At 46.1% G+C, this 22,114-nt stretch overlaps 1 protein-coding gene across 1 annotated transcript in view; it reads left to right on the plus strand.

The window, feature by feature from the left end:
- The window catches only part of LOC145345623 (dynein axonemal heavy chain 8-like), a 1,557,438-nt gene that overhangs the window by 1,236,180 nt on the left and 299,144 nt on the right, over positions 1 to 22,114 (plus strand). The window contains exon 75 of the mRNA XM_080193457.1: positions 487 to 658. Within this exon, the coding sequence (XP_080049583.1) occupies positions 487 to 658 (172 nt within the window). The remainder of the gene's footprint in view (positions 1 to 486; positions 659 to 22,114) is intronic.

Below are 22,114 nucleotides of genomic sequence, written 5' to 3' on the forward strand. Positions count from 1 at the left end.
TGGGGTCATGGTGCTGGGGGGCTGGGGGAGAGGTGGGAGGTGGCAGAAGATGAGCAAATGGGAACAGTGGTTCAGGATATCTGGTGAAACAAAGTCAAAGAGGTTATGGCAGCGGTTATATTCTCCTTTCTCCCATCAGATAGACAGATTATGAAGGATTATGAATGAATGCCTGTCTAGATATCATTAATTATGGCACCCAAACTTTTGACCATGTGAGGTAAGGGCAGAATCATTGGCATTGTGCCCTCTCCCAGTGCATGATTAGTCAGGCACCTGAATATTAAATTCTGCCTGCTGCATTATCACTATCCCACTTATGAACGCAAGTCCTGTACACTTCTGGATTTGTTGTTACGTCACATAGCGCTAAAACAAGATTCTGGCTAATGTTTTTAAAACAGATTTTACTGTTTAACAACATTCTTTTTCACTCTTGAATTGATATCATTTGCATTTGATTTCTCCCCATCTCTTGTATCCTAGGTTGGTGGGAGATGTGCTATTGGCTACTGGATTTCTATCGTATAGTGGTCCCTTCAATCAAACGTTTCGGGACATATTGCTGAGAGTAATCTGGGAAGCAGAGCTGCAGCGCAGGAAGATGCCTTATACAGACAATCTGAACATTATAGCCTTTTTGGTGGACCAGACTATGGTGAGACAGGCTCATTCGTTCACATCTGTTAACTTTCCACAGCAATCAGTTTTAAGTGACATTGCATAATCTTTGTATATCTCCACAATGGGTGCTCTGATTACATCCCTGCCTTAGTTATAAGTTATTAATAGCTGTCATGTCAAAGTCATAGGTCAGAATTTGATCACTTTCTTGCAAAATGTGGCAGCAAGCAGGAAAAGTGACACTTTCTCCATTGTATCGATGCAGTCAAAAGGAATTGAAGGGGTGGGTGCCATGACTTAATGGTGACGGGATTCTGATCAAATCCATCTCACCAGCAAATTATTTTTTTTCAAGACCAGGGTGCCATTTCTAAAGGCTATCCCAGTACACAGAAGTAAAAATCCTGAACCCTCTGTTCCCCTATGCAACACCCCATCAGCACTGGCAAGGCACTGCCTCCAGTATTACCTGCCTGGCAGTGCCAAGTGGCAATGCCAGGGGGCAGTGTCCAGTTGCTGCTCGGATATGACCTTCTGTCCCATGGGCAATGCTCATGAACCTGAGTTCCTCCAGTGGGTTCTACCTGCCAGGTACACGCTGTGGAAGAGCAGTCATAATTCACATTGACATGCCCTCATACTGACGTGAATAGATAATCTAACAGGTGAGCAGTTTTTGGCTCCATACCTGAGGAACGATGTAGTGGCCTTGGAGGGGATCTAGAGGTTCACAGAAATGATCCTGTGGACTTTCAGTGGGGAAGGGGGATGATCAGGTCACGCCTTCACATGAAACATGGTTCGGAAAGCTTGCATGATCTTCTGCTCCTGTCACTGATTCTCCCCATGAAAACGGGAACAGAAAAATCTCCCCCATAAAATCAGCATAGTAAGAGGCCAATCTGTGCTGGCTGAAAAATAAGTAACCCAGCCGAATCCCACTTGCCAGCATTATCCCTATCCCTGCAGATTACAGTACTTGAGCTGTACATTCAGACACCTTTTAAATAAGGTGAGGGCTTCTGCCTCTATTCCCCTCTCAGGCAGTGAGTCATCGACTTCCACAATTCTTGTGTACAAAAGTTTTTCGTCATATACCCTTTAATCTTCCTACTGATCATTTGAAATCTCTGCCCCTTTGTCATTGACCTTTCAATCCACTCTATCCATACCTCTCACAATTGTGTACACCTTAATTAAATCTCCTCTCAGGTTCTTCTGTTTGAAGAACAACCCCAGACATTCCAATCTTTCCTCATAGTTACAATTTTCTAGCCATGGCAACAATCTTGTAAATTTCCTCTGAGCCCTCTCTAAGGCATGCAGTATTCAAGTTATGGTCTAACTGATTCTGTATATAGTTCCAGCACTATTTATTTCCCTGCAATTTTAATCCCTTCTTCAGGTAGTAAATGAAAAGATTCATATGCCATCTTAAACACCTTGTTAAGCTATCCTGCTACCCTGAGTGAGCTATGGACATTCAAAACAAGTATCACTCTTCTACTTACCTCTCAGTATCCTCCCATTTTTTTGTTATTCTTCGTCTTATTTGATCTTTCCAAATGTACAACATCACGTTTCTTTCGGCTGAATTCCATGTGCCACTTTTCTGCCCAACTGACCAATCCATTGATACCTTCCTGCAGTCTGCAGCATTTCTCCTCATTATCAATCACAAAGCCTATTTTTGATTTGATTTATGATTGTCACATGTATTAGTATGCAATGAAAAGTATTATTTCTTGCATGCTATATGGACAAAAGCATACCATTCACAGAGAAGGCAAGGAGAGACTGTCATGTTACAATCATAGGAGAAACTTGAATTTAGTATTACAGTCATAGCAAAGAGTGTAGAGGAAGATCAACTTAATACAAGCTAAGTCCATTCAGAAGTCTAGTAGCAGCAAGAAAGAAGCTGTTCTTGAGTTGGTTGGTACGTGACCTCAGACTTTTGTATCTGTCATTCGAACATATAAACAATAAGCAGAAGTAGGTCATACAATCCTCAAGCCTGCTTTACCATTTAATAATATCAAGACTGATCTGACAGTAACCTCAAATCTGTATCCTGCCTAACCCAAATCATCTCTCACTCCCTTGTTTATCCAAATTCTATCTACCTCTGCTCCTGTAATCTTATCAGGAAGAGTTTCCAAAGACTCACGATAATCCAAATTAAGACAATTTTGCCTCATTTCTGTTTTAAAGCAGCAACTCTTTATTTTTAAACAGTGACATTTAATTTTAGATTCTCCTAAAAGAGAAAACATCCTCTCTACATCCATTCTGTCAGTATCCCTCAGGATGTTAAATGTTTCAATCATGTCATGTCTTACTCTAATAAATTCTAGGGTACACTAGTCTAATCTTTCGATTCTTTCCTCAAAAGAAAACCCACTTGTTTTGGGTATTACTCTGGTAAACCTTCTTTGAACTACTGCCAATTCATTACATCCTTCTTTAAAGTGAACAATACTTTATTCAGTGGTGCAAACGTAGTTTCAGAAGTCCCCTTTACAGCTGAAATATAACCTCCTTCATTTAGTATTATAATTCCCCTTGCAATAAATGATAACATTCTATTAGATTTCATAGAAACTAGAGGCAGGAGAAGGCCGTTTGGCCCTTGAACCTGCTCCACCATTCATTTTGGTCCACCCTTCCACAATAGCAGCTGCCATTGGTGGATAAGGTGACAGATGTGTTTGGTGGTAGGTGGATGAGGTTGGTGAGATGGGTGGGGATTAGTTAGACCTGATTCCTGATTGGTGATATGGCTTGGGGGTTGAAGGCGAGGTTGAGTGGTTGGGGTGAGTCAGGTCATGTTATGGGGAAGCTCCTTGGTCAAGCTGTGGAGTTGAAGTGTTGGGGAGTTCGTGGGAGATGTTAAGCGGGGGGTGGTTTTGAAGATCAGTTATTTAGTTATCTGAGAGTTTAACTAGGAATTTACCAACCAACAATCCTTGGGATCTATCGAGTTAAGTAAATCAGAACTCTGAGATCCTCAACTCCAACTCTGATTGGAATGTCATAACATTCAAGGGAATTATCCATTAGTGCTTCAAACTTCCAATATGTCAGGAGATTCAGGGAATCCTGAAGAACAGGTTGAGGGTCTCCAACAAGCCAAAGCCCAAAAGATCCAGGCTAGCAGTTATTTTATCTACTAAATGTCAACCATGTAATGAGAGACAGAAGTCACATGTAGGCCACATCACATCATCTAGTGTGGAAGATTCCATCACCATAGAATCATAGAGGTTTACAGCGTGGAAACAGGCCCTTTGGCTCAACTTGTCCATGCCACTCTTTTTTTTAGCCACTAAACTAGTCCTGATTGCCCGTATTTGACCCATATCCCTCTATAACCAACTTACCCTTATAATTGTATAAATGCTTTTTAAAAAGACAAAGTTGTACCCTCCTCTACTACTAGAACATAGAACATAGAACATTACAGCGCAGAACAGGCCCTTCGGCCCACGATGTTGCGCCGACCAGTTACAAAACAATGACCCACTAACCTAAACCAATCCCTTTTCGTCCATAAACCTATCCACGGATCTCTTAAATGCCCCCAAACTAGGCGCATTTACAACTGAAGCAGGCAGGGCATTCCAATCCCTCACCACCCTCTGGGTAAAGAACCTACCCCTGACATCCGTCCTATAACTACCACCCCTTAATTTAAAGCCATGCCCCCTCGTGCTAGATTTCTCCATCAGAGGAAAAAGGCTATCACTATCCACCCTATCTAAACCTCTAATCATCTTATATGTTTCAATAAGATCCCCTCTTAGCCGCCTTCTTTCCAGCGAAAACAACCCCAAATCCCTCAGCCTCTCCTCATAGGTCCTCCCCTCCATACCAGGCAACATCCTGGTAAACCTCCTCTGCACCCTCTCCAAAGCCTCCACATCCTTCCTGTAATGTGGGGACCAGAACTGCACACAGTACTCCAAGTGCGGCCGCACCAGAGTTGTGTACAGTTGCAACATAACGCTGCGACTCCCAAATTCAATCCCCCTACCAATAAACGCCAAGACACCGTATGCCTTCTTAACAACCTTATCTACTTGATTCCCAACTTTCAGGGATCTATGTACACATACACCTAGATCCCTCTGCTCATCCACACTATTCAAAGTCCTCCCGTTAGCCCTATACTCAACACATCTGTTATTCCTACCAAAGTGAATTACCTCACACTTCTCCGCATTAAACTCCATCTGCCACCTCTCGGCCCAGCTCTGCAACCTGTCTAAGTCTCCCTGCAAACTATGACACCCTTCCTCACTATCTACCACACCTCCGACTTTGGTGTCATCAGCAAATTTACTAATCCACCCAACTATACCCTCATCCAGATCATTAATAAAAATTACAAACAGCAGTGGCCCTAACACAGATCCCTGAGGCACACCACTCGTAACCGAACTCCATGATGAATATTTACCATCAACCACCACCCTCTGTCTCCTATCCGCTAGCCAATTCCTGATCCAATTCCCTAGATCACCCCCAATCCCATACATCTGCATTTTCTGCAGAAGCCTACCATGGTGAACCTTATCAAACGCCTTACTAAAATCCATATACACCACGTCCACTGCTTTACCCCCATCCACCTCTTTGGTCACTTTCTCAAAAAACTCAATAAGGTTAGTAAGGCACGACCTACCCGCCACAAAACCATGCTGACTATCTCCAATCAATTCATTACTCTCCAAATAACTATAAATCCTATCCCTAATAATTTTTTCTAAAACCTTGCCCACAACAGAAGTGAGACTCACCAGTCTATAATTCCCAGGGAAGTCTCTGTTCCCCTTCTTAAACAATGGGACAACATTCGCTAACCTCCAATCTTCCGGTACTATACCAGAGGCCAACGACGACCTGAAGATCAGAGCCAGAGGCTCTGCAATCACTTCTCTTGCCTCCCAGAGAATCCTAGGGTAAATCCCATCCGGACCAGGGGACTTATCTATTTTCAGACCCTCCAGAATATCCAGCACATCCTCCTTATCAACTGCAACACTGTCAATTCTACTCCCCTGCAACCCAGTGTCCTCCTCAGCTATATCCATGTCCCCCTGCGTGAACACCGAAGAGAAACTACTACTACCTCCAGCAGCTTGTTCCAGACACTCACCGCTGTGTGTGAAAAATTGCCCCCTGGACCCTTGTGTATCTCTCCCCTCTCACCTTAAACGTATATCTTCTAGTTTTAGACTCGCCTACCTTTGGAAAAAGATGTTGACTATCTAGCTGATCTATCCCCTCATTATTTTATAGATCCCTTTAAGATTAACCCTAAGCCTCCTATTCTCCAGAGAAAAAAGTCCCAGTCTATCCAGTCTCTCCTTATAACTCAAATCGTCAAATAGTAAATATTTTTTGCACTCTTTCTAGTTAATATCCTTTCTAAAATAGGGTGACCAGAACTGTGCATGGCATTCCAAGTATGGCCTTACCAATGTCTTCTACAACTTTGATAAAATGTCCCAATTCCTGTATTTAATATTCTGACCAATGAAACCATGCATGCTGAATGTCTTCTTCATCACTCTATCCACCTGTAACTCTACTTTCAAGGAGCTATGAACCTGTACCCCTAGATCTCCCCAACACTCTACCATTAACTGAATAAGTTCTGCCCTGGTTCAATCTACCAAAATGCATTATCTTGCATTTGTCTAAATTAAACTCCATCTGCCATACATTGGCCCACTTACCCAATTGATCAAGGTCCCGTTGCAAGCCTAAATAACTGTCTTCATTGTCCTATGCCACCAATCTTGTTATCATCTGCAAACTTGCTAACCATGCCTCCTAAATTCTTAACCAAATGATTAATATAAATGGCAAATAACAATGGACCCAGCGCTGATCCCTGAGGCACACCACAGATGACTTGGCCTCCAGTTTAAAAAACAGTCCTGTACAACTACCTTCTGTTATCAAGCCAATTTTGTATCCATTTGGCTACCCCACCCGGGACCCGAGAGATTTAAACTTAACAACAATCTACCAATGTGTTAACTTGCCGAAGATCTTGCCAAAGTCCATATAGACGACATCAACTGCACTGCCCGCATAATAAAGAAAAAGAAAGAACAAAGAAAATTACAGCACAGGAAAAGGCCCTTTGGCCCTCCAAGCCTGCAGCAACCATGCTGCCCGACTTAACTAAAACCCCCTACCCTTCTGAGGACCATATCCCTCTACTCCCATCCTATTCATGTATTTATCAAGACACCCCTTAAAAATCACTATCGTATCTACTTCCACTACGTTCCCCGGCAGCGAGTTCCAGCTACCCACCGCCCTCTGTGTAAAAAAACTTGCTTCGTACATCTCCTTCAAACCTTGCCCCCTTCACGTTAAACCTATGCCCCAGCAATTGACTCTTCAAACTGGGGAAAAAGCTTCTTACTATCCTCTCTGTCCATGCCCCTCATAATCTCGTAGACTTCTATCAGGTTGCCCCTCAACCTCCATCGTTCCAGTGAGAACAAATCAAGTTTCTCCAATCTCTCCTCATAGTTAATGCCCTCCAGACCAGGCAACATCCCAGTAAATCTTTTCTGCACTCTCTCCAAAGCTTCCACATCTTTCTGGTAGTATAGTGACCGGAATTGAACACTATATTCCAAGTTCAGCCTCACTAAGGTTCTCTTAAGCTGTAGCATGACTTGCCAAATTTAAACTCAATGCCCCAGCCAATGAAGGCAAGCATGCTGTATACCTTCTTGACTACCTTCTCACCTGCGTTGCCACTTTCAGTGACCTGTCTACCTATACACCCAGATCTCATTGCCTATCAATATTCTTAAGGGTTCTGCCATTTACTGTATACTTCCTATCTGTATTAGGCCTTCTAAAATGCATTGCCTCACATGTGTCCAGATTAAAGTCTATCTGCCAAGTCTCCAACCTATCTATGCCCTGCTGTACCCTCTAATGGTCCTCATTGCTATCCACCAATCCACCACCTTTGTTACATTTTTCTCCAAATCATTTATGTATATATTACAAACAGCAAAGGTCCCAGCATTGATCCCTCCATTCAGAAATGCACCCTTCCAGTGAAATTCTGTCTCCTTTGATCAAGCCAGTTTTGTATCCACCTCGCCAGTTCACCTCTGATTCTATGCAACTTCACCTTCTGCACCAGTCTGCCGTGAGACACCTTGTCAAAGGCCTTACTGAATCCATGTGGACAACATCTACTGCCCTACCCTCGTCAATCATATTTGTCACTTCCTCAAAAAAAATCGATCAAGTTAGTGAGACGTGACCTCCCCTTCACAAAATAATGTTGCCTCTCACTAATACGTCTACTTATTTCAAAGTGGGAATAAATCCTGTCTCAAAGAATCAAAGAGCCATAGAGGTTTACAGCATGGAAACAGGCCCTTCGGCCCAACTTGTCCATGCTGCCTATTTTTTTAAAAACCCCTAAGCTCATCCCAATTGCCTGCATTTGGCCTATATCTCTCTATACCCATCTTACCCATATAACTATTTAAATGCTTTTTAAAAGATAAAATTGTAACTGCCTCTACTACTACCTCTGGCAGCTTGTTCCAGACACTTACCACTCTCTGTGTGAAAAAATTGCCCCTCAAGACACTTTTGTATCTCTCTCCTCTCACCTTGAACCTATGCCCTCTACTTTTAGACTCCCCTGCCTTTGGGAAAAGACATGACTATCTACCTCGTGTATGACCCTCATTATTTTGTACAGCCCTATAAGATCACCCTTCAGCCTCCTACGCTCCAAAGAAAAAGGTCCCTGTCTATCCAGCCTCTCCTTATAACTCAATCCATTGAGTCCCAGTAACATCCTAGTAGATCTTTTCTGCACTCTTCCTAGTTTAATAATATCCTTTCTATAATAGAGTGACCAGAATTGCACACAGTATTCCAAATGTGGCCTTACCAATGTCTTGTACAACTTCAACAAGATATCCCAACTCCTGTATTCAACGCTCTGACCGATGAAACGAAGCATGCTGAATGCCTTCTTCACCACACTGTCCACCTGTGACTCTACTTTCAAGGAGCTATGAACATACATCCAAGATCTCTTTGTTCTGCACTCTCCCCAACACCCTATCATTAACTGAGTGAGTCCTGCCCTGGTTCAATCTACCAAAATGCATTATCTCTCATTTGTCTAAATTAAACTCCATCTGTCATTCATCAGCCCAGTGGCCCAGTTGACCAAGATCCTGTTGCAATTGGAGATAACCTTTCTCACTGTCCGCTATGCCACCAATCTTGGTGTCATCTGCAAACTTACTAACCATGTCCACTATAGTCTCATCCAAATCAGTAATATAAATGACAAATAACAGTGGACCCAGTACTGATCCCTGAGGCACACCATTGGTCACAGGCCTCCAGTTTGAAAAACAACTCTGTAAAACCACGCTCTGGCTTCTGTCAAGAAGCCAATTTTGTATCCATTTAGATACCTCACTCAGGATCCTGTGAGATTTAACTTTATACAACAACCTACCGTGCAGTACCTTCATGGAGTATGAAAAGCTGGGAATGGAATTAAAAAGTAGAACTGACAAGGTGGTTATCTCTGGATTACTGCCTGAACCGAGTGCAGACGGGCGTAGGGTAAATAGGATTAAAGAGGTGAATGGGTGGCTCAGGGATTGGTGTGGGAGGAATGGGTTTGAATTTATGGGGCATTGGCACCAGTATTGGGGTAGGTGGGACCTGTTCAGGTGGGATGGTGTGGGTCTGAACCGTGCTGGGACCAGAGTCCTGGCGAATCGTACAACTAGGACTATAGATAGGGCTTTAAACTAATTGGGGGGGGTGGGGCAAGGGTGCGGGGGTAGGTGAAATTACAGGGTCTAAAGTAAAGGAAAGGGTACAGGTAAGGGAAGAGGTCAAGGATGTCCCAATAATAAAGGGAGTAGGGGGCATGAGTAATGTTGGTAGCATTCCTTCAAAGAACAAAGAACAACCCAGCACGGGAAACAGGCCCTTCGGCCCAACGAGCCCGCACCGCCGCATCACCCTACACCTATTCTACCCTGCGTGTCTACGAATGGAACCCCTAACTTAGCCAGATTCAGGGGAGAATAGTGTCAATTTGGTAGAGCACATCTTTGGGGTGTGGGAGGGAACCGGAGCGCCCGGAGGAAACCCACACAACCACAGGGAGAATGCACAAACTCCCACAGACACAGGCCCAAATCCATGTATCTGCACAGCCAGCAGTGCTAGTCACCGAGCTGTTGCGGCGCCCGTCTACCGGTCCAGGATCAAGCACACACACCGACACGAAGTACTAGGCCACTCCCGGAACTTCCAAGAGCAGCCCACGCACGACCCACCGTGTGCATGCCCCTCGTTTGACAACAAGGTGGACCTCCACCTGCGGAATAAAAAGACAAAAACGTTAACATACAAGTCTGCATTTCCGGTGTCTCCCGAGGTTCTAACCTTATTTAATAGCCCCTACTATAACCCTCCATCCTCGTTTCACTCATGTGTCTATCTAACTGAACCTTAAACGAGTCCAACGTTCCGGCCTCCACCACCCTACTCGGTAGCGTGTTCCATACCCCCACAACCCTCTGCGTGAAGGACCTTTCTCTCACATCCAAATTATACCTCTCCCCCCTCACCCTTAAATCATGACCTCTCGTAATTGTACCCAGTCTAGGGAGCAGTCTCTCACTATTAACTCTATCTATTCCCTTCAGTATCTTATATACCTTTATCATGTCGCCCCTCAACCTCCATCTTTCCAAGGAGAAAAGTCCCAGTTTCTCCAACCTTTCCTCGTAACCCAGCCCTTCCATACCAGGCAACATCCTGGTAAACCTCCTCTGAACCCTCTCCAGAGCCTCCACGTCCTTCCGGTAGTAAGGTGACCAGAACTGGACGCAGTACTCCAAATGCGGACTAACCAACGTTCTGTACAACTGAAGCATTAGACGGCAGCTTTTATACTCTATACCCCTTCCTATAAAGGCTAGCATTCCATAAGCCTTCCTCACAACCTTCTCCACTTGTGTCGCAACCTTCAGAGACTTGTGAACCTGCACTCCCAGGTCCCTCTGTATTTCTATACTCCTAATCTGTCTACCTTTTATCACATAGCTCCTCTCTGCATTATTCCTTCCAAAATGCATCACCTCGCATTTGTCAGGATTAAATTCCATCTGCCACCTATCTGCCCAATGCACCAACCTATCTATATCCTGTTGTATCACCTGACATTCCACTTCAGTACCCGCCAACCCTGCCATCTTGGTGTCATCAGCAAACTTGCTGATCACACCACCTACGCTCTCTTCCAAGTCATTTATGTATACTACAAAGAGGAGAGGTCCCAGTACTGAGCCCTGCGGCACACCACTGGTCACTGGCCTCCAGCTGGACAAAGTCCCCTCCACAACTACCCTCCGTCTCCTATTACCCAGCCAGTTCTCAATCCACCTAGCTACCTGACCTCGTATCCCATGCGCCTTAACCTTTTCTACCAGCCTACCATGAGGGACTTTGTCAAACGCCTTACTGAAATCCATATAGATGACATCAACGGCTCTCCCATCGTCAACCGTTTTTGTCACCTCCTCAAAGAATTCTACCAGATTCGTAAGGCAAGACCTCCCTATAACAAAGCCATGTTGCATATCCCTAATCAGATCACAACGCTCCAAATGCTCATACATCCTACCCCTAAGTATTTTTTCCATTAATTTCCCTACCACCAATGTCAAACTCACCGGTCTATAATTCCCAGGGTTATCCCTACTACCCTTTTTAAACAGCGGTACCACATTAGCTACCCTCCAGTCTTCTGGGACCTCACCTGTGTCCAAGGAAGAGACAAAGATTTGCGTCAGAGGCCCAGCAATTTCATCTTTCACCTCCCTAAGCAGCCTGGGATAAATACCATCAGGCCCCGGAGCTTTATCCATCCTTACACTACCTAAAAGCCCTAGCACTTCCTCCCTCGTAATAGATATTTCCTGCAACTGATCCACAGCTCCCTCCAAGAGACCGCACGCTACCGAACCCCTCTCCCTCGTGAATACCGACGCAAAGTATTCATTCAGGATCTCCCCCATTCCCTCCGACTCAATACATATCTCCCCACTTTTGTCCCTAAGAGGACCAATTTTCCCTCTAACTACTCTCTTGCTCCTAATATAGGAATAAAATGCCTTTGGATTTTCCTTAATCCTAGCAGCCAAAGCCATTTCATGCCCTCTCTTCGCCCTTCTAATTCCCCTTTTTAGCTCCCTCCTACTCTCTCTATATTCCTCCAGTGCACTCTCCGTACCCAGTTGTTTCGACCTAACATACGCCTCCCTCTTCTTCCTGACCAAGTCTTCAATACCCCCTGTAATCCACGGCTCTCTAATCCTACCTTTCCCATCCTTCCGCTTAACCGGAACATACCTCCCCTGCAACCATTTCATTTTGCCCTTAAAAGCCTCCCACTTGCCAACCGTGGACTTTCCAGCTAACAGTCCCTCCCAATCAGTGTCCTGCAGCTCCCTCCTAATCCTGCTATAGCTCGCCTTTCCCCAGTTCAGCACACTCCCGTTCGGCCGGCACTCATCCCTTTCCATTTTTATCCTAAAGTAGACGGACTTGTGCTCACTGTTAGGCACATGTTCGCCTACCTCTACCTCAACCACCTGTCCCGGCTCATTACCCAACACTAAATCCAGTATAGCCCCCTCCCTAGTCGGGCTAGTTACATACTGCTCTACAGACCCTTCCAAAACACATTTCACAAACTCCTCTCCCTCCGTACCCCCAGCTCTAGGCCCCCTCCAATTCACTCCAGGAAGATTAAAGTCACCCACTACAACCACCCTATTCTTCCTGCACCTATCCAAAATGCCCCTGAAAATGCCTTCCTCCACTGACCAGTGGGTCCAGGTGAAGGCTGGGATGAAGACACTGTATCTGAATGCACGAAGCATTCGGAATAAAGCAGATGAGCTGGTGGCGCAGATCAGCACAAATGGATATGATCTGGTGGCCATTACAGAGACGTGGCTGCAAGGTGACAGGGACTGGGAGCTGAATGTCCAGGGGTATCAAGTGTTTAGGAAGGATAAGCAGGAGGGTAAAGGGGGGGGCATAGCTCTGCTGATTAAGGATAGCATCAGGGTGGTAGCAAGGGATGATATAGGAACCAAAGAGCAGAACGTGGAATCGTTGTGGGTGGAGATTAGGAACAGCAAAGGGAGGAAGATGCTGGTGGGTGTCGTCTATAGGCCCCCAAATAATGATCTGGAGGTGGGGCGGGCTGTTAACGCGCAAATAAGTGCGGCGTGCAGGAATGGGACGGCCATAATTATGGGAGATTTCAATCTACATATTGATTGGTCGACCCATGTTGGACGCAGTGGGCTTGAGGAGGAGTTCTTGGAACGCTGCCGGGATAGTTTCCTTGAACAGTGTGTGTTGGAGCCGACGAGGGAGCGAGCTATCTTGGATCTGGTGTTATGTAATGAGGCGGGTAGAATTAGGGACCTTGCGGTGAAGGATCCTCTTGGGGAGAGTGATCATTGTATGGTGGAGTTTCTGTTGCAGATGGAGGAGGAGAAAGTGGGTTCCCGGACACGTGTCCTTTGTTTGAACAGAGGAGAGTATGGTAGGATGAGAGAAGAATTGGCGAATGTGGACTGGGGGAGCGCGTTGGAAGGTAGATCTGCTGAGGAGCAGTGGAGGATCTTTAAGGAGATCTTTCTTGGTGCTCAGCAGAAATTTATTCCGATGGTTAAAAAGGACCGTAGGAGGAGAGGTAATAAGCCGTGGATAACGAAGGAGGTGAAGGAAAGTGTTAAATTAAAAGCAGAGGCGTTTAGAGTAGCTAAGAGTAGTGGGCGAGAAGAGGATTGGGAGAGGTTTAAATGTCAACAAAGATTGACAAAGAAGTTGATAAAGAAGGGTAGGAGAAACTATGAAGCTGGGCTAGCGCTTAATATAAAAAAGGATAGCAAGAGTTTTTATAAATATATAAAAAGGAAGAGGCTGGCTAGGGTGAACGTTGGACCCTTAGAGGATGAGAAGGGGGACTTAGTGGTAGGGGATGGGGAAATGGCTGAGGTTGTGAATAACTTTTTTGTTTTGGTCTTCACGGAGGAGGACGTGAATAATTTGCCGGGTGTTAGCGATGGAAAGGTGGTAGGACTGGAGGGTCTCAATGACATTACTGTTACAAGAGAGGCGGTGCTCGACAGACTGGAGGTGCTGATTGTGGACAAGTCCCCAGGACTGGATGGAATGCATCCGAGGGTTCTAAAAGAAATGGCAGAGGTGATAGTGGATGCCTTGGTGGTTATTTTCCAGACGTCGCTGGATTCCGGGGAAGTGCCGGAAGATTGGAAAACGGCTAATGTTACACCGTTGTTTAAGAAGGGTGGCAGGCAAAGGGCAGGGAATTATAGGCCGGTTAGTTTAACGTCTGTTGTAGGTAAAATGTTAGAATCCATCATCAAGGAGGAAATAGCGAGGCATCTTGAGGGGAATTGCTTGATAGAGCAGACGCAGCACGGTTTCGTTAAGGGGAAGTTGTGTCTGACAAATTTGTCAGAGTTGTCGTGATGGGAGACTTCAATTTCCCAAACATGGACTGGAATATCCCAAGGGTAAGAGGTTTGGATGGGGAGGAGTTTGTTAGGTGTGTTCAGGAGGGTTTCCTGACACAGTACGTGGATAAGCCTACGAGGGGAGAGGCTGTACTTGACCTGGTACTGGCGAATGAACCAGGGCAGGTGATGGATCTCTCGGTAGGAGAGCATCTTGGGAATGGTGACCATAATTCTATCTCCTTCACAATTGCATTGGAACGAGATAGGATCAGGCAGGCTAGGAAGGTGTTTGTCTGGAGTAAGGGGAGATACGAAGAAGTCAGGAAGTTACTTGGACAAATAAACTGGAAGGAGGCGTTCTTAGGGAAAAGTACCAAAGGAAGGTGGCAGATATTCAAGGAATGTTTGTCTGGAGCTCTGAATGACAACGTTCCGATGAGACAAGGGGGTTTTGGTAGGTCGTGGGAACTGTGGTGCACGAAGGCTGTGTTGAACCTAGTCAGGAGGAAAGGGAAGGTGTACAAAAGGTTCAGGGAACTAGGAGAGGTTAAGGATCTTGAGGAGTATAAGGACTGTAGAAAGGAGCTTAAAAGGGAAATTAGGAGAGCCAGAAGGGGTCATGAGAAGACCTTGGCGGGTAAGATTAAGGAGAATCCCAAGGCCTTCTATAAATATGTGAAAGGTAAAAGGATGAGAAGAGAAGGGATAGGACCTATAAAAGGTGAACGGGGAAAGGTCTGTGTGGAACCAGAAGAAATGGCAGAAGTGCTTAATGAGTACTTTGCCTCAGTATTCACGGTGGAAGCTGATCTGGGAGATTTTGCTACGGATTTGCAGCAGATGGAAAAGATTGAGTTTGTGTATATTAAGGTGGAGGATGTGTTGGAACTTTTGAATTCTATCAAGATAGATAAGTCGCCGGGACCAGATGGGATGTACCCCAGGATACTGTGGGAGGCGAAGGAAGTGATTGCAGAGCCCCTGGCGATGATCTTTGCATCGTCAATGGAGACGGGAGAGGTTCTGGAAGATTGGAGGATTGCGGATGTAGTCCCTATTTTCAAGAAAGGGAACAGAGATAGCCCGGGAAATTACCGACTGGTGAGTCTGACCTCAGTGGTCGGTAAGCTGATGGAGAGGCTTCTGAGGGACAAGATTTACGAGCATTTGGAGAGGTTTGACATGATCAGGAATAGTCAGCATGGATTTGTCAAGGGCAGGTCGTGCCTTACGAGCCTAGTTGAGTTCTTCGATAATGTAACTGAACACATTGACGAAGGAAGTGCCGTGGACGTGGTGTACATGGACGTCAGCAAGACGTTTGATAAGGTCCCCCATGCAAGACTTCTTGAGAAGGTGAGAGGGCATGGGATTCAAGGGCCTTTGGCCTTGTGGATCCAGAACTGGCTTGCCTGCAGAAGGCAGAGAGTGGTTGTGGATGGGTCTTTTTCTGAATGGAGGTCAGTCACCAGTGGAGTGCCCCAGGGATCTGTTCTAGGACCCTTGCTGTTTGTCATTTTCATAAATGACCTGGATGAGGAAGTGGAGGGATGGGTAAGTAAGTTCGCTGATGACACGAAGGTCGGTGGTGTTGTGGATGGTCTGGAAGGATGTCAAAAGTTGCAGCAGGACATAAATAGGATGCAGGACTGGGCGGAGAAGTGGCAGATGGACTTCAACGCGGATAAATGTGTTGTCGTCCATTTTGGCAGAACCAACGGGATGAACGAGTACGCTATCAAGGGCAGGAGCCTTAGTAGTGTTGAAGAGCAGAAGGATCTTGGGGTCCGGGTCCACAGGACTCTTAAATCGGCCTCACAGGTGGAGGATGTGGTCAAGAAGGCGTATGGTGTACTGGCCTTCATTAATCGAGGGATTGAGTTTAGGAGTCGGGAGGTAATGCTGCAACTTTATAAGACCCTTGTCAGGCCTCATTTGGAGTACTGTGCGCAGTTCTGCTCACCTCACTATAGGAAAGACATAGAAGCTATTGAAAGGGTACAGAGGAGATTTACAAGGATGTTGCCTGGATTGGGATGCATGCCTTATGAAGTTAGGTTGAGGGAGCTGGGTCTCTTTTCCCTGGAGAGACAAAGGTTGAGAGGTGACCTGATAGAAGTTTATAAAACATTGAGAGGAATAGATAGGGTGGATTCTCAGAGGCTATTTCCCCGGGTTGAAATGGTCGCTACGAGAGGACACAGATTTAAGGTGCGGGGAGGAAAGTACAGAAGTGATGTTAGGGGTAAGTTTTTCACTCAGAGGGTGGTGAGTGAATGGAATCGGCTGCCGTCAGTGGTGTTGGAGGCGAACTCGCTGGGGTCTTTTAAAAGACTTTTGGATGAGTATATGGGGTTTAATGGGATTGGGGGTTATAGATAGTTCTATAGATTGGAAGGTGTTGATGTGATCGGCGCAACTCGTGGGCCGAAGGGCCTGTTTGTGCTGTAGTGTTCTATGTTCTATGTTCTAAATTTATTGGAGTTCTATGAGGATGTGTCTCGGGCGGTGGATAGAGGAAAGCCGGTGGATGTGGTCTTTCTTGATTTTCAGAAGGCGTTTGACAAGGTGCCTCACAAGAGGTTATTGCAGAAGGTCAGGGGGCATGGAGTTGGGGGTAGGGTGTTAGCGTGGATAGAGGATTGGTTGTCAAATAGGAGGCAGAGAGTGGGGGTCAATGGGTGCTATTCAGATTGGCGGTTGGTGACTAGTGGAGTGCCCCAGGGGTCGGTGCTGGGGCCTCAGCTATTTACCATTTATATAGATGATCTGGAGGAGGGAACCGAGTGTATGGTATCGAAATTTGCCGATGACACCAAGATTGGTGGAACGGCAAATTGTGCGGAGGGTGTGGAGAGTCTGCAGAAGGATCTAGATAGGCTGGGCGAATGGGCCAGGAACTGGCAAATGGAATTTAATGTTGGCAAGTGTGAGGTGGTCCACTTTGGTAGGAAGAATGGTAGGAAGGACTATTACTTACGTGGCGAAAAACTGCAGCAAACGACGGTGCAGAGGGACCTCGGGGTCCTTGTGCATGAGTCGCAAAAACCCAGCCTGCAGGTGCAGCAGGTGGTCAGGAAGGCGAATGGGATGCTGGCCTTCATAGCGAGGGGGATTGAATATAAAAGTAGGGAGGTCTTGCTGCAGCTGTATAGGGCATTGGTGAGGCCGCAGCTGGAGTACTGCGTGCAGTTTTGGTCGCCGCACTTACGCAAGGATATTTTGGCCTTGGAGGGAGTGCAGAGGAGGTTTACTAGGCTGATACCGGAGTTGAGGGGGTTGAGCTATGAGGAGAGGCTGAATAAACTAGGCTTGTACTCGTTAGAGTTTAGAAGAATGAGGGGAGATCTCATTGAGACGTATAAGATGATGAATGGGATGGATAGGATAGAGGTGGAGAGACTCTTCCTGCTCAGAAAGGACAGTGGGACTAGGGGGCACAGCCTCAAGATAAAGGGGGGGCGGTTTAGAACGGAGTTTAGGAGGAACTTCTTCACTCAAAGGGTGGTGAATCTCTGGAATTCTCTGCCCGTTGAAGTGGTGGAGGCTGCCTCGCTAAATATTTTTAAGACGCGGGTTGATGGGTTTTTGATAAGCGAGGGGATTAAGGGTTATGGGGAGAGGGCGGGAATGTGGAACTGAGCCATGACAGATCAGCCATGATCTTACTGAATGGCGGGGCAGGCTCGAGGGGCTAGATGGCCTACTCCTGCTCCTATTTCTTATGTTCTTATGTTCTTATCCTCTTGGGAAGAGTGATCATTGTATGGTGGAGTTTCTGATGCAGATGGAGGAGGAGAAAGTGGGTTCCCGGACCTGTGTCCTTTGTTTGAACAGAGGGGAGTACGATAGGATGAGAGAGGAATTGGCGAATGTTGATTGGGGGAGCGCGTTGGAAGGTAGGTCTGCTGAGGAACAGTGGAGGATCTTTAAGGAGATCTTTCTTGGTGCTCAGCAGAAATTTATTCCGATGGTAAAGAAGGATCGTAGGAGAAGAGATAATCAGCTGTGGATAACGAAGGAGATAAAGACGAGTATTAAATTAAAAGCTGATGCGTTTAGAGTGGCGAAGAGTAGTGGGCGAGAAGAGGATTGGGAGAGGTTTAAATATCAACAAAGAATAACAAAGAAGTTGATAAAGAAAGGTAGGATAAACGATGAAGCTGGGCTAATGCTTAATATAAAAAAGGATAGTAAGAGTTTTTATAAATATATAAAAAGGAAGAGGCTGGCTAGGGTGAACATTGGACCCTTAGAGGATGAGAGGGGGGACTTAATGGTAGGGGATGGGGAAATGGCTGAGGCCTTGAATAACTTTTTTGTTTCGGTCTTCATGGAGGAGGACGTGAATAGCTTGCTGGGTGTTCGCGATGGAAAGATGGTAGGAGTTGAGGGCCTGAATGAAATCATTGTTACGAGAGAGGTAGTGCTCAACAGACTAGAGGGACTGATGGTGGACAAGTCCCCAGGACCGGATGGAATGCATCCAAGGGTTCTGAAGGAAATGGTGGCAGTGATAGTGGATGCCTTAGTGATTATTTTCCAAATCTTGCTGGATTCTGGGGAAGTGCCGGAAGATTGGAAAACGGCTGATGTTACGCCGCTGTTTAAAAAGGGTAGCAGGCAAAAGGCAGGGAATTATAGGCCGGTTAGTTTAACGTCTGTTGTAGGTAAAATGCTTGAATCCGTCATCAAAGAAGAAATAGCGAGGCACCTAGAGAAGAATTGTTTGATAGAGCAGACGCAGCATGGATTCGTTCAGGGGAAGTCGTGTCTGACGAATTTATTGGAATTCTATGAGGATGTGTCTAGTGCGGTGGATAGAGGGGAACCGGTGGATGTGGTGTTTCTCGATTTTCAGAAGGCATTTGATAAGGTGCCGCACAGAAGGTTATTACAGAAGGTTAGGGGGCATGGAGTTGGGGGTAAGGTGTTAGCGTGGATAGAGGAGTGGCTGTCAAATAGGAGGCAGAGAGTGGGGGTCAATGGGTGCTATTCAGATTGGCGGATGGTGACTAGTGGAGTGCCCCAGGGATCGGTGCTGGGGCCTCAGCTATTTACCATTTATATAGATGATCTGGAGGAGGGAACTGAGTGTAGGGTGTCGAAATTTGCTGATGACACAAAGATAAGTGGAACAGCAAATTGTGCAGAGGGTGTGGAAAGTCTGCAGAGGGATCTAGATAGGCTGAGCGAGTGGGCGAGGAACTGGCAGATGGAATACAATGTTGGCAAGTGTGAGGTTATCCACTTTGGCAGGAATAATAGTAGGAAGGACTACTACTTACAGGGCGAAAAGCTGCAGCATGCGACGGTGCAGAGGGACCTCGGGGTCCTTGTGCATGAGTCGCAAAAACCCAGCCTACAGGTGCAGCAGGTGGTCAGGAAGGCGAATGGGATGCTGGCCTTCATAGCGAGGGGGATTGAATATAAAAGTAGGGAGGTCTTGCTGCAGCTGTACAGGGCACTGGTGAGGCCGCAGCTGGAGTACTGTGTGCAGTTTTGGGCGCCGCACTTGCGCAAAGATATTTTGGCCTTGGAGGGAGTGCAGAGGAGGTTTACTAGGCTGATACCGGAGTTGAGGGGGTTGAGCTATGAGGAGAGGCTGAATAAACTAGGCTTGTACTCGTTAGAGTTTAGAAGGATGAGGGGGGATCTTATTGAGACGTATAAGATGATGAAAGGGATGGATAGGGTAGAGGTGGAGAGGTTCTTCCCACTCAGAAAGGACAGCAGGACTTGGGGGCACAGCCTCAAGATAAGCGGGGGGGTGCAGTTTAGAACAGAGTTGAGGAGGAACTTCTTCACTCAAAGGGTGGTGAATCTCTGGAATTCTCTGCCCGTTGAAGTGGTGGAGGCTGCCTCGCTAAATATTTTTAAGAAGCGGGTTGATGGGTTTTTGATAAGAGAGGGGATTAAGGGTTATGGGGAAAGGGCGGGAAAGTGGAACTGAGCCACGACAGATCAGCCATGATCTTATTGAATGGCGGGGCAGGCTCGAAGGGCTAGATGGCCTACTCCTGCTCCTATTTCTTATGTTCTTATGTTTACCTTGTCAAAGGCCTTGCTAAAGTCCATGGAGACAGCATCAACAGCACTGCCCTCATCTACCTTCTTGGTTACCCCTTCAAAAAACTCAATTAAATTTGTGAGACATGATTTTACACTCACAAAGCCTTGCTGACTATCCCTAATCCATCCTTGCATCTCTGCCTGTAGATCCTGTCTCTCAAAATACCTTCCAACAATTTACCTGCCACAGATGTGAGACTCACTGGCCTGTAATTCCCAGGCTTTTCCCTGCAGCCCTTTTTAAACAAAGGCACAACATTTCCCACTCTCTGATCTTCAGACACCTGACCTGTGACTATCGATGATTCAAATATCTCTGCTCGGGGGACCTGCAATTTCCTCCCTAGCCTCTCACAACATCCTGAGATATCCCTCATCAGGTCCCGCAGATTTATCTTCCTTGATGCACTTTAAGACTTCCAGCACCTCCTTCTTTGTAATATGTACACTCCTTAAGACATCACTATTTATTTCCCCAAGTTCCCTAACATTCATGCTTTTCTCAACAATAAATACTGATGAGAAATATTCATTGAGGATCTCACCCATCTCTTGTAGATCCACACATACATTACCTGTTGGTCTTTAAGAGGCCCTACTTTCTCCCTTGTTACTCTTTTGCCCTTTATGTATTTGTAGAAGCCCTTTGGATTCTCCTTTTCCTTATCTGCCAATACAATTTCATGTCCTCTTTTTGCCCTCCTAATTTCTCTCATAACTCTGCTCCTATACCCCCCATACTCTCCAAGAGATTCACTTGATCCCAGCTGTCTATGCATGTCATATACCTCTTTCTTCTTCTTGACCAGGGCCTCAATATCCCGAATCATCCAGAGTTCCCGACTTCTGCCAGCCTCGCCTTTCACGCTAAGAGGAATGTGTTTAACCTGAACCCCGGTTAACACACTTTTGAAAGCATGCCATTTACCAGACATCCCTTTGCTTTCTCACAGAATTTCCCAATTAACTTTTGAAAGTTCCTGCCTGGTACCATCAAAATTGGCCTTGCCCCAATTTAGAATATTAATTTTTGGGCCAGCCCTATCATTCTCCATAGCTATCTTAAAACTAATAGAATTATGGTCATTGGTTGATAGAGGATTGGTTGTCAAATAGGAGGCAAAGAGTGGGGTTCAATGGGTGCTATTCGGCTTGGCGGTTGGTGACTAGTGGAGTGCCCCAGGGGTCGGTGCTGGGGCCTCAGCTATTTACCATTTATATAGATGACCTGGAGGAGGGGGCTGAGTGTATGGTGTCGAAATTTGCTGATGACACCAAGAAGGTGGAACGGCAAATTGCGCGGAGGGTGTGGAGAGTCTGCAGAAGGATCTAGATAGGCTGGGCGAATGGGCCAGGAAATGGCAAATGGAATTTAATGTTGGCAAGTGCGAGGTGGTCCACTTTGGCAGGAATAATGGTAGGAAAGACTATTACTTACGTGGCGAAAAACTGCAGCAGGCGACGGTGCAGAGGGACCTCGGGGTCCTTGTGCATGAGTCGCAAAAACCCAGCTTGCAGGTGCAGCAGGTGGTCAGGAAGGCGAATGGGATGCTGGCCTTCATAGCGAGGGGGATTGAATATAAAAGTAGGGAGGTCTTGCTGCAGCTGTATAGGGCACTGGTGAGGCCGCAGCTGGAGTACTGGGTGCAGTTTTGGGCGCCGTACTTACGCAAGGATATTTTGGCCTTGGAGGGAGTGCAGAGGAGGTTTACTAGGCTGATGCCGGAGTTGAGGGGGTTGAGCTATGAGGAGAGGCTGAATAAACTAGGCTTGTACTCGTTAGAGTTTAGAAGGATGAGGGGAGATCTCATTGA

Source organism: Carcharhinus amblyrhynchos, chromosome 7 (genome assembly GCF_965287045.1).
Source record: "Carcharhinus amblyrhynchos chromosome 7, sCarAmb.v2.hapA, whole genome shotgun sequence".
NCBI lineage: Eukaryota > Metazoa > Chordata > Chondrichthyes > Carcharhiniformes > Carcharhinidae > Carcharhinus > Carcharhinus amblyrhynchos.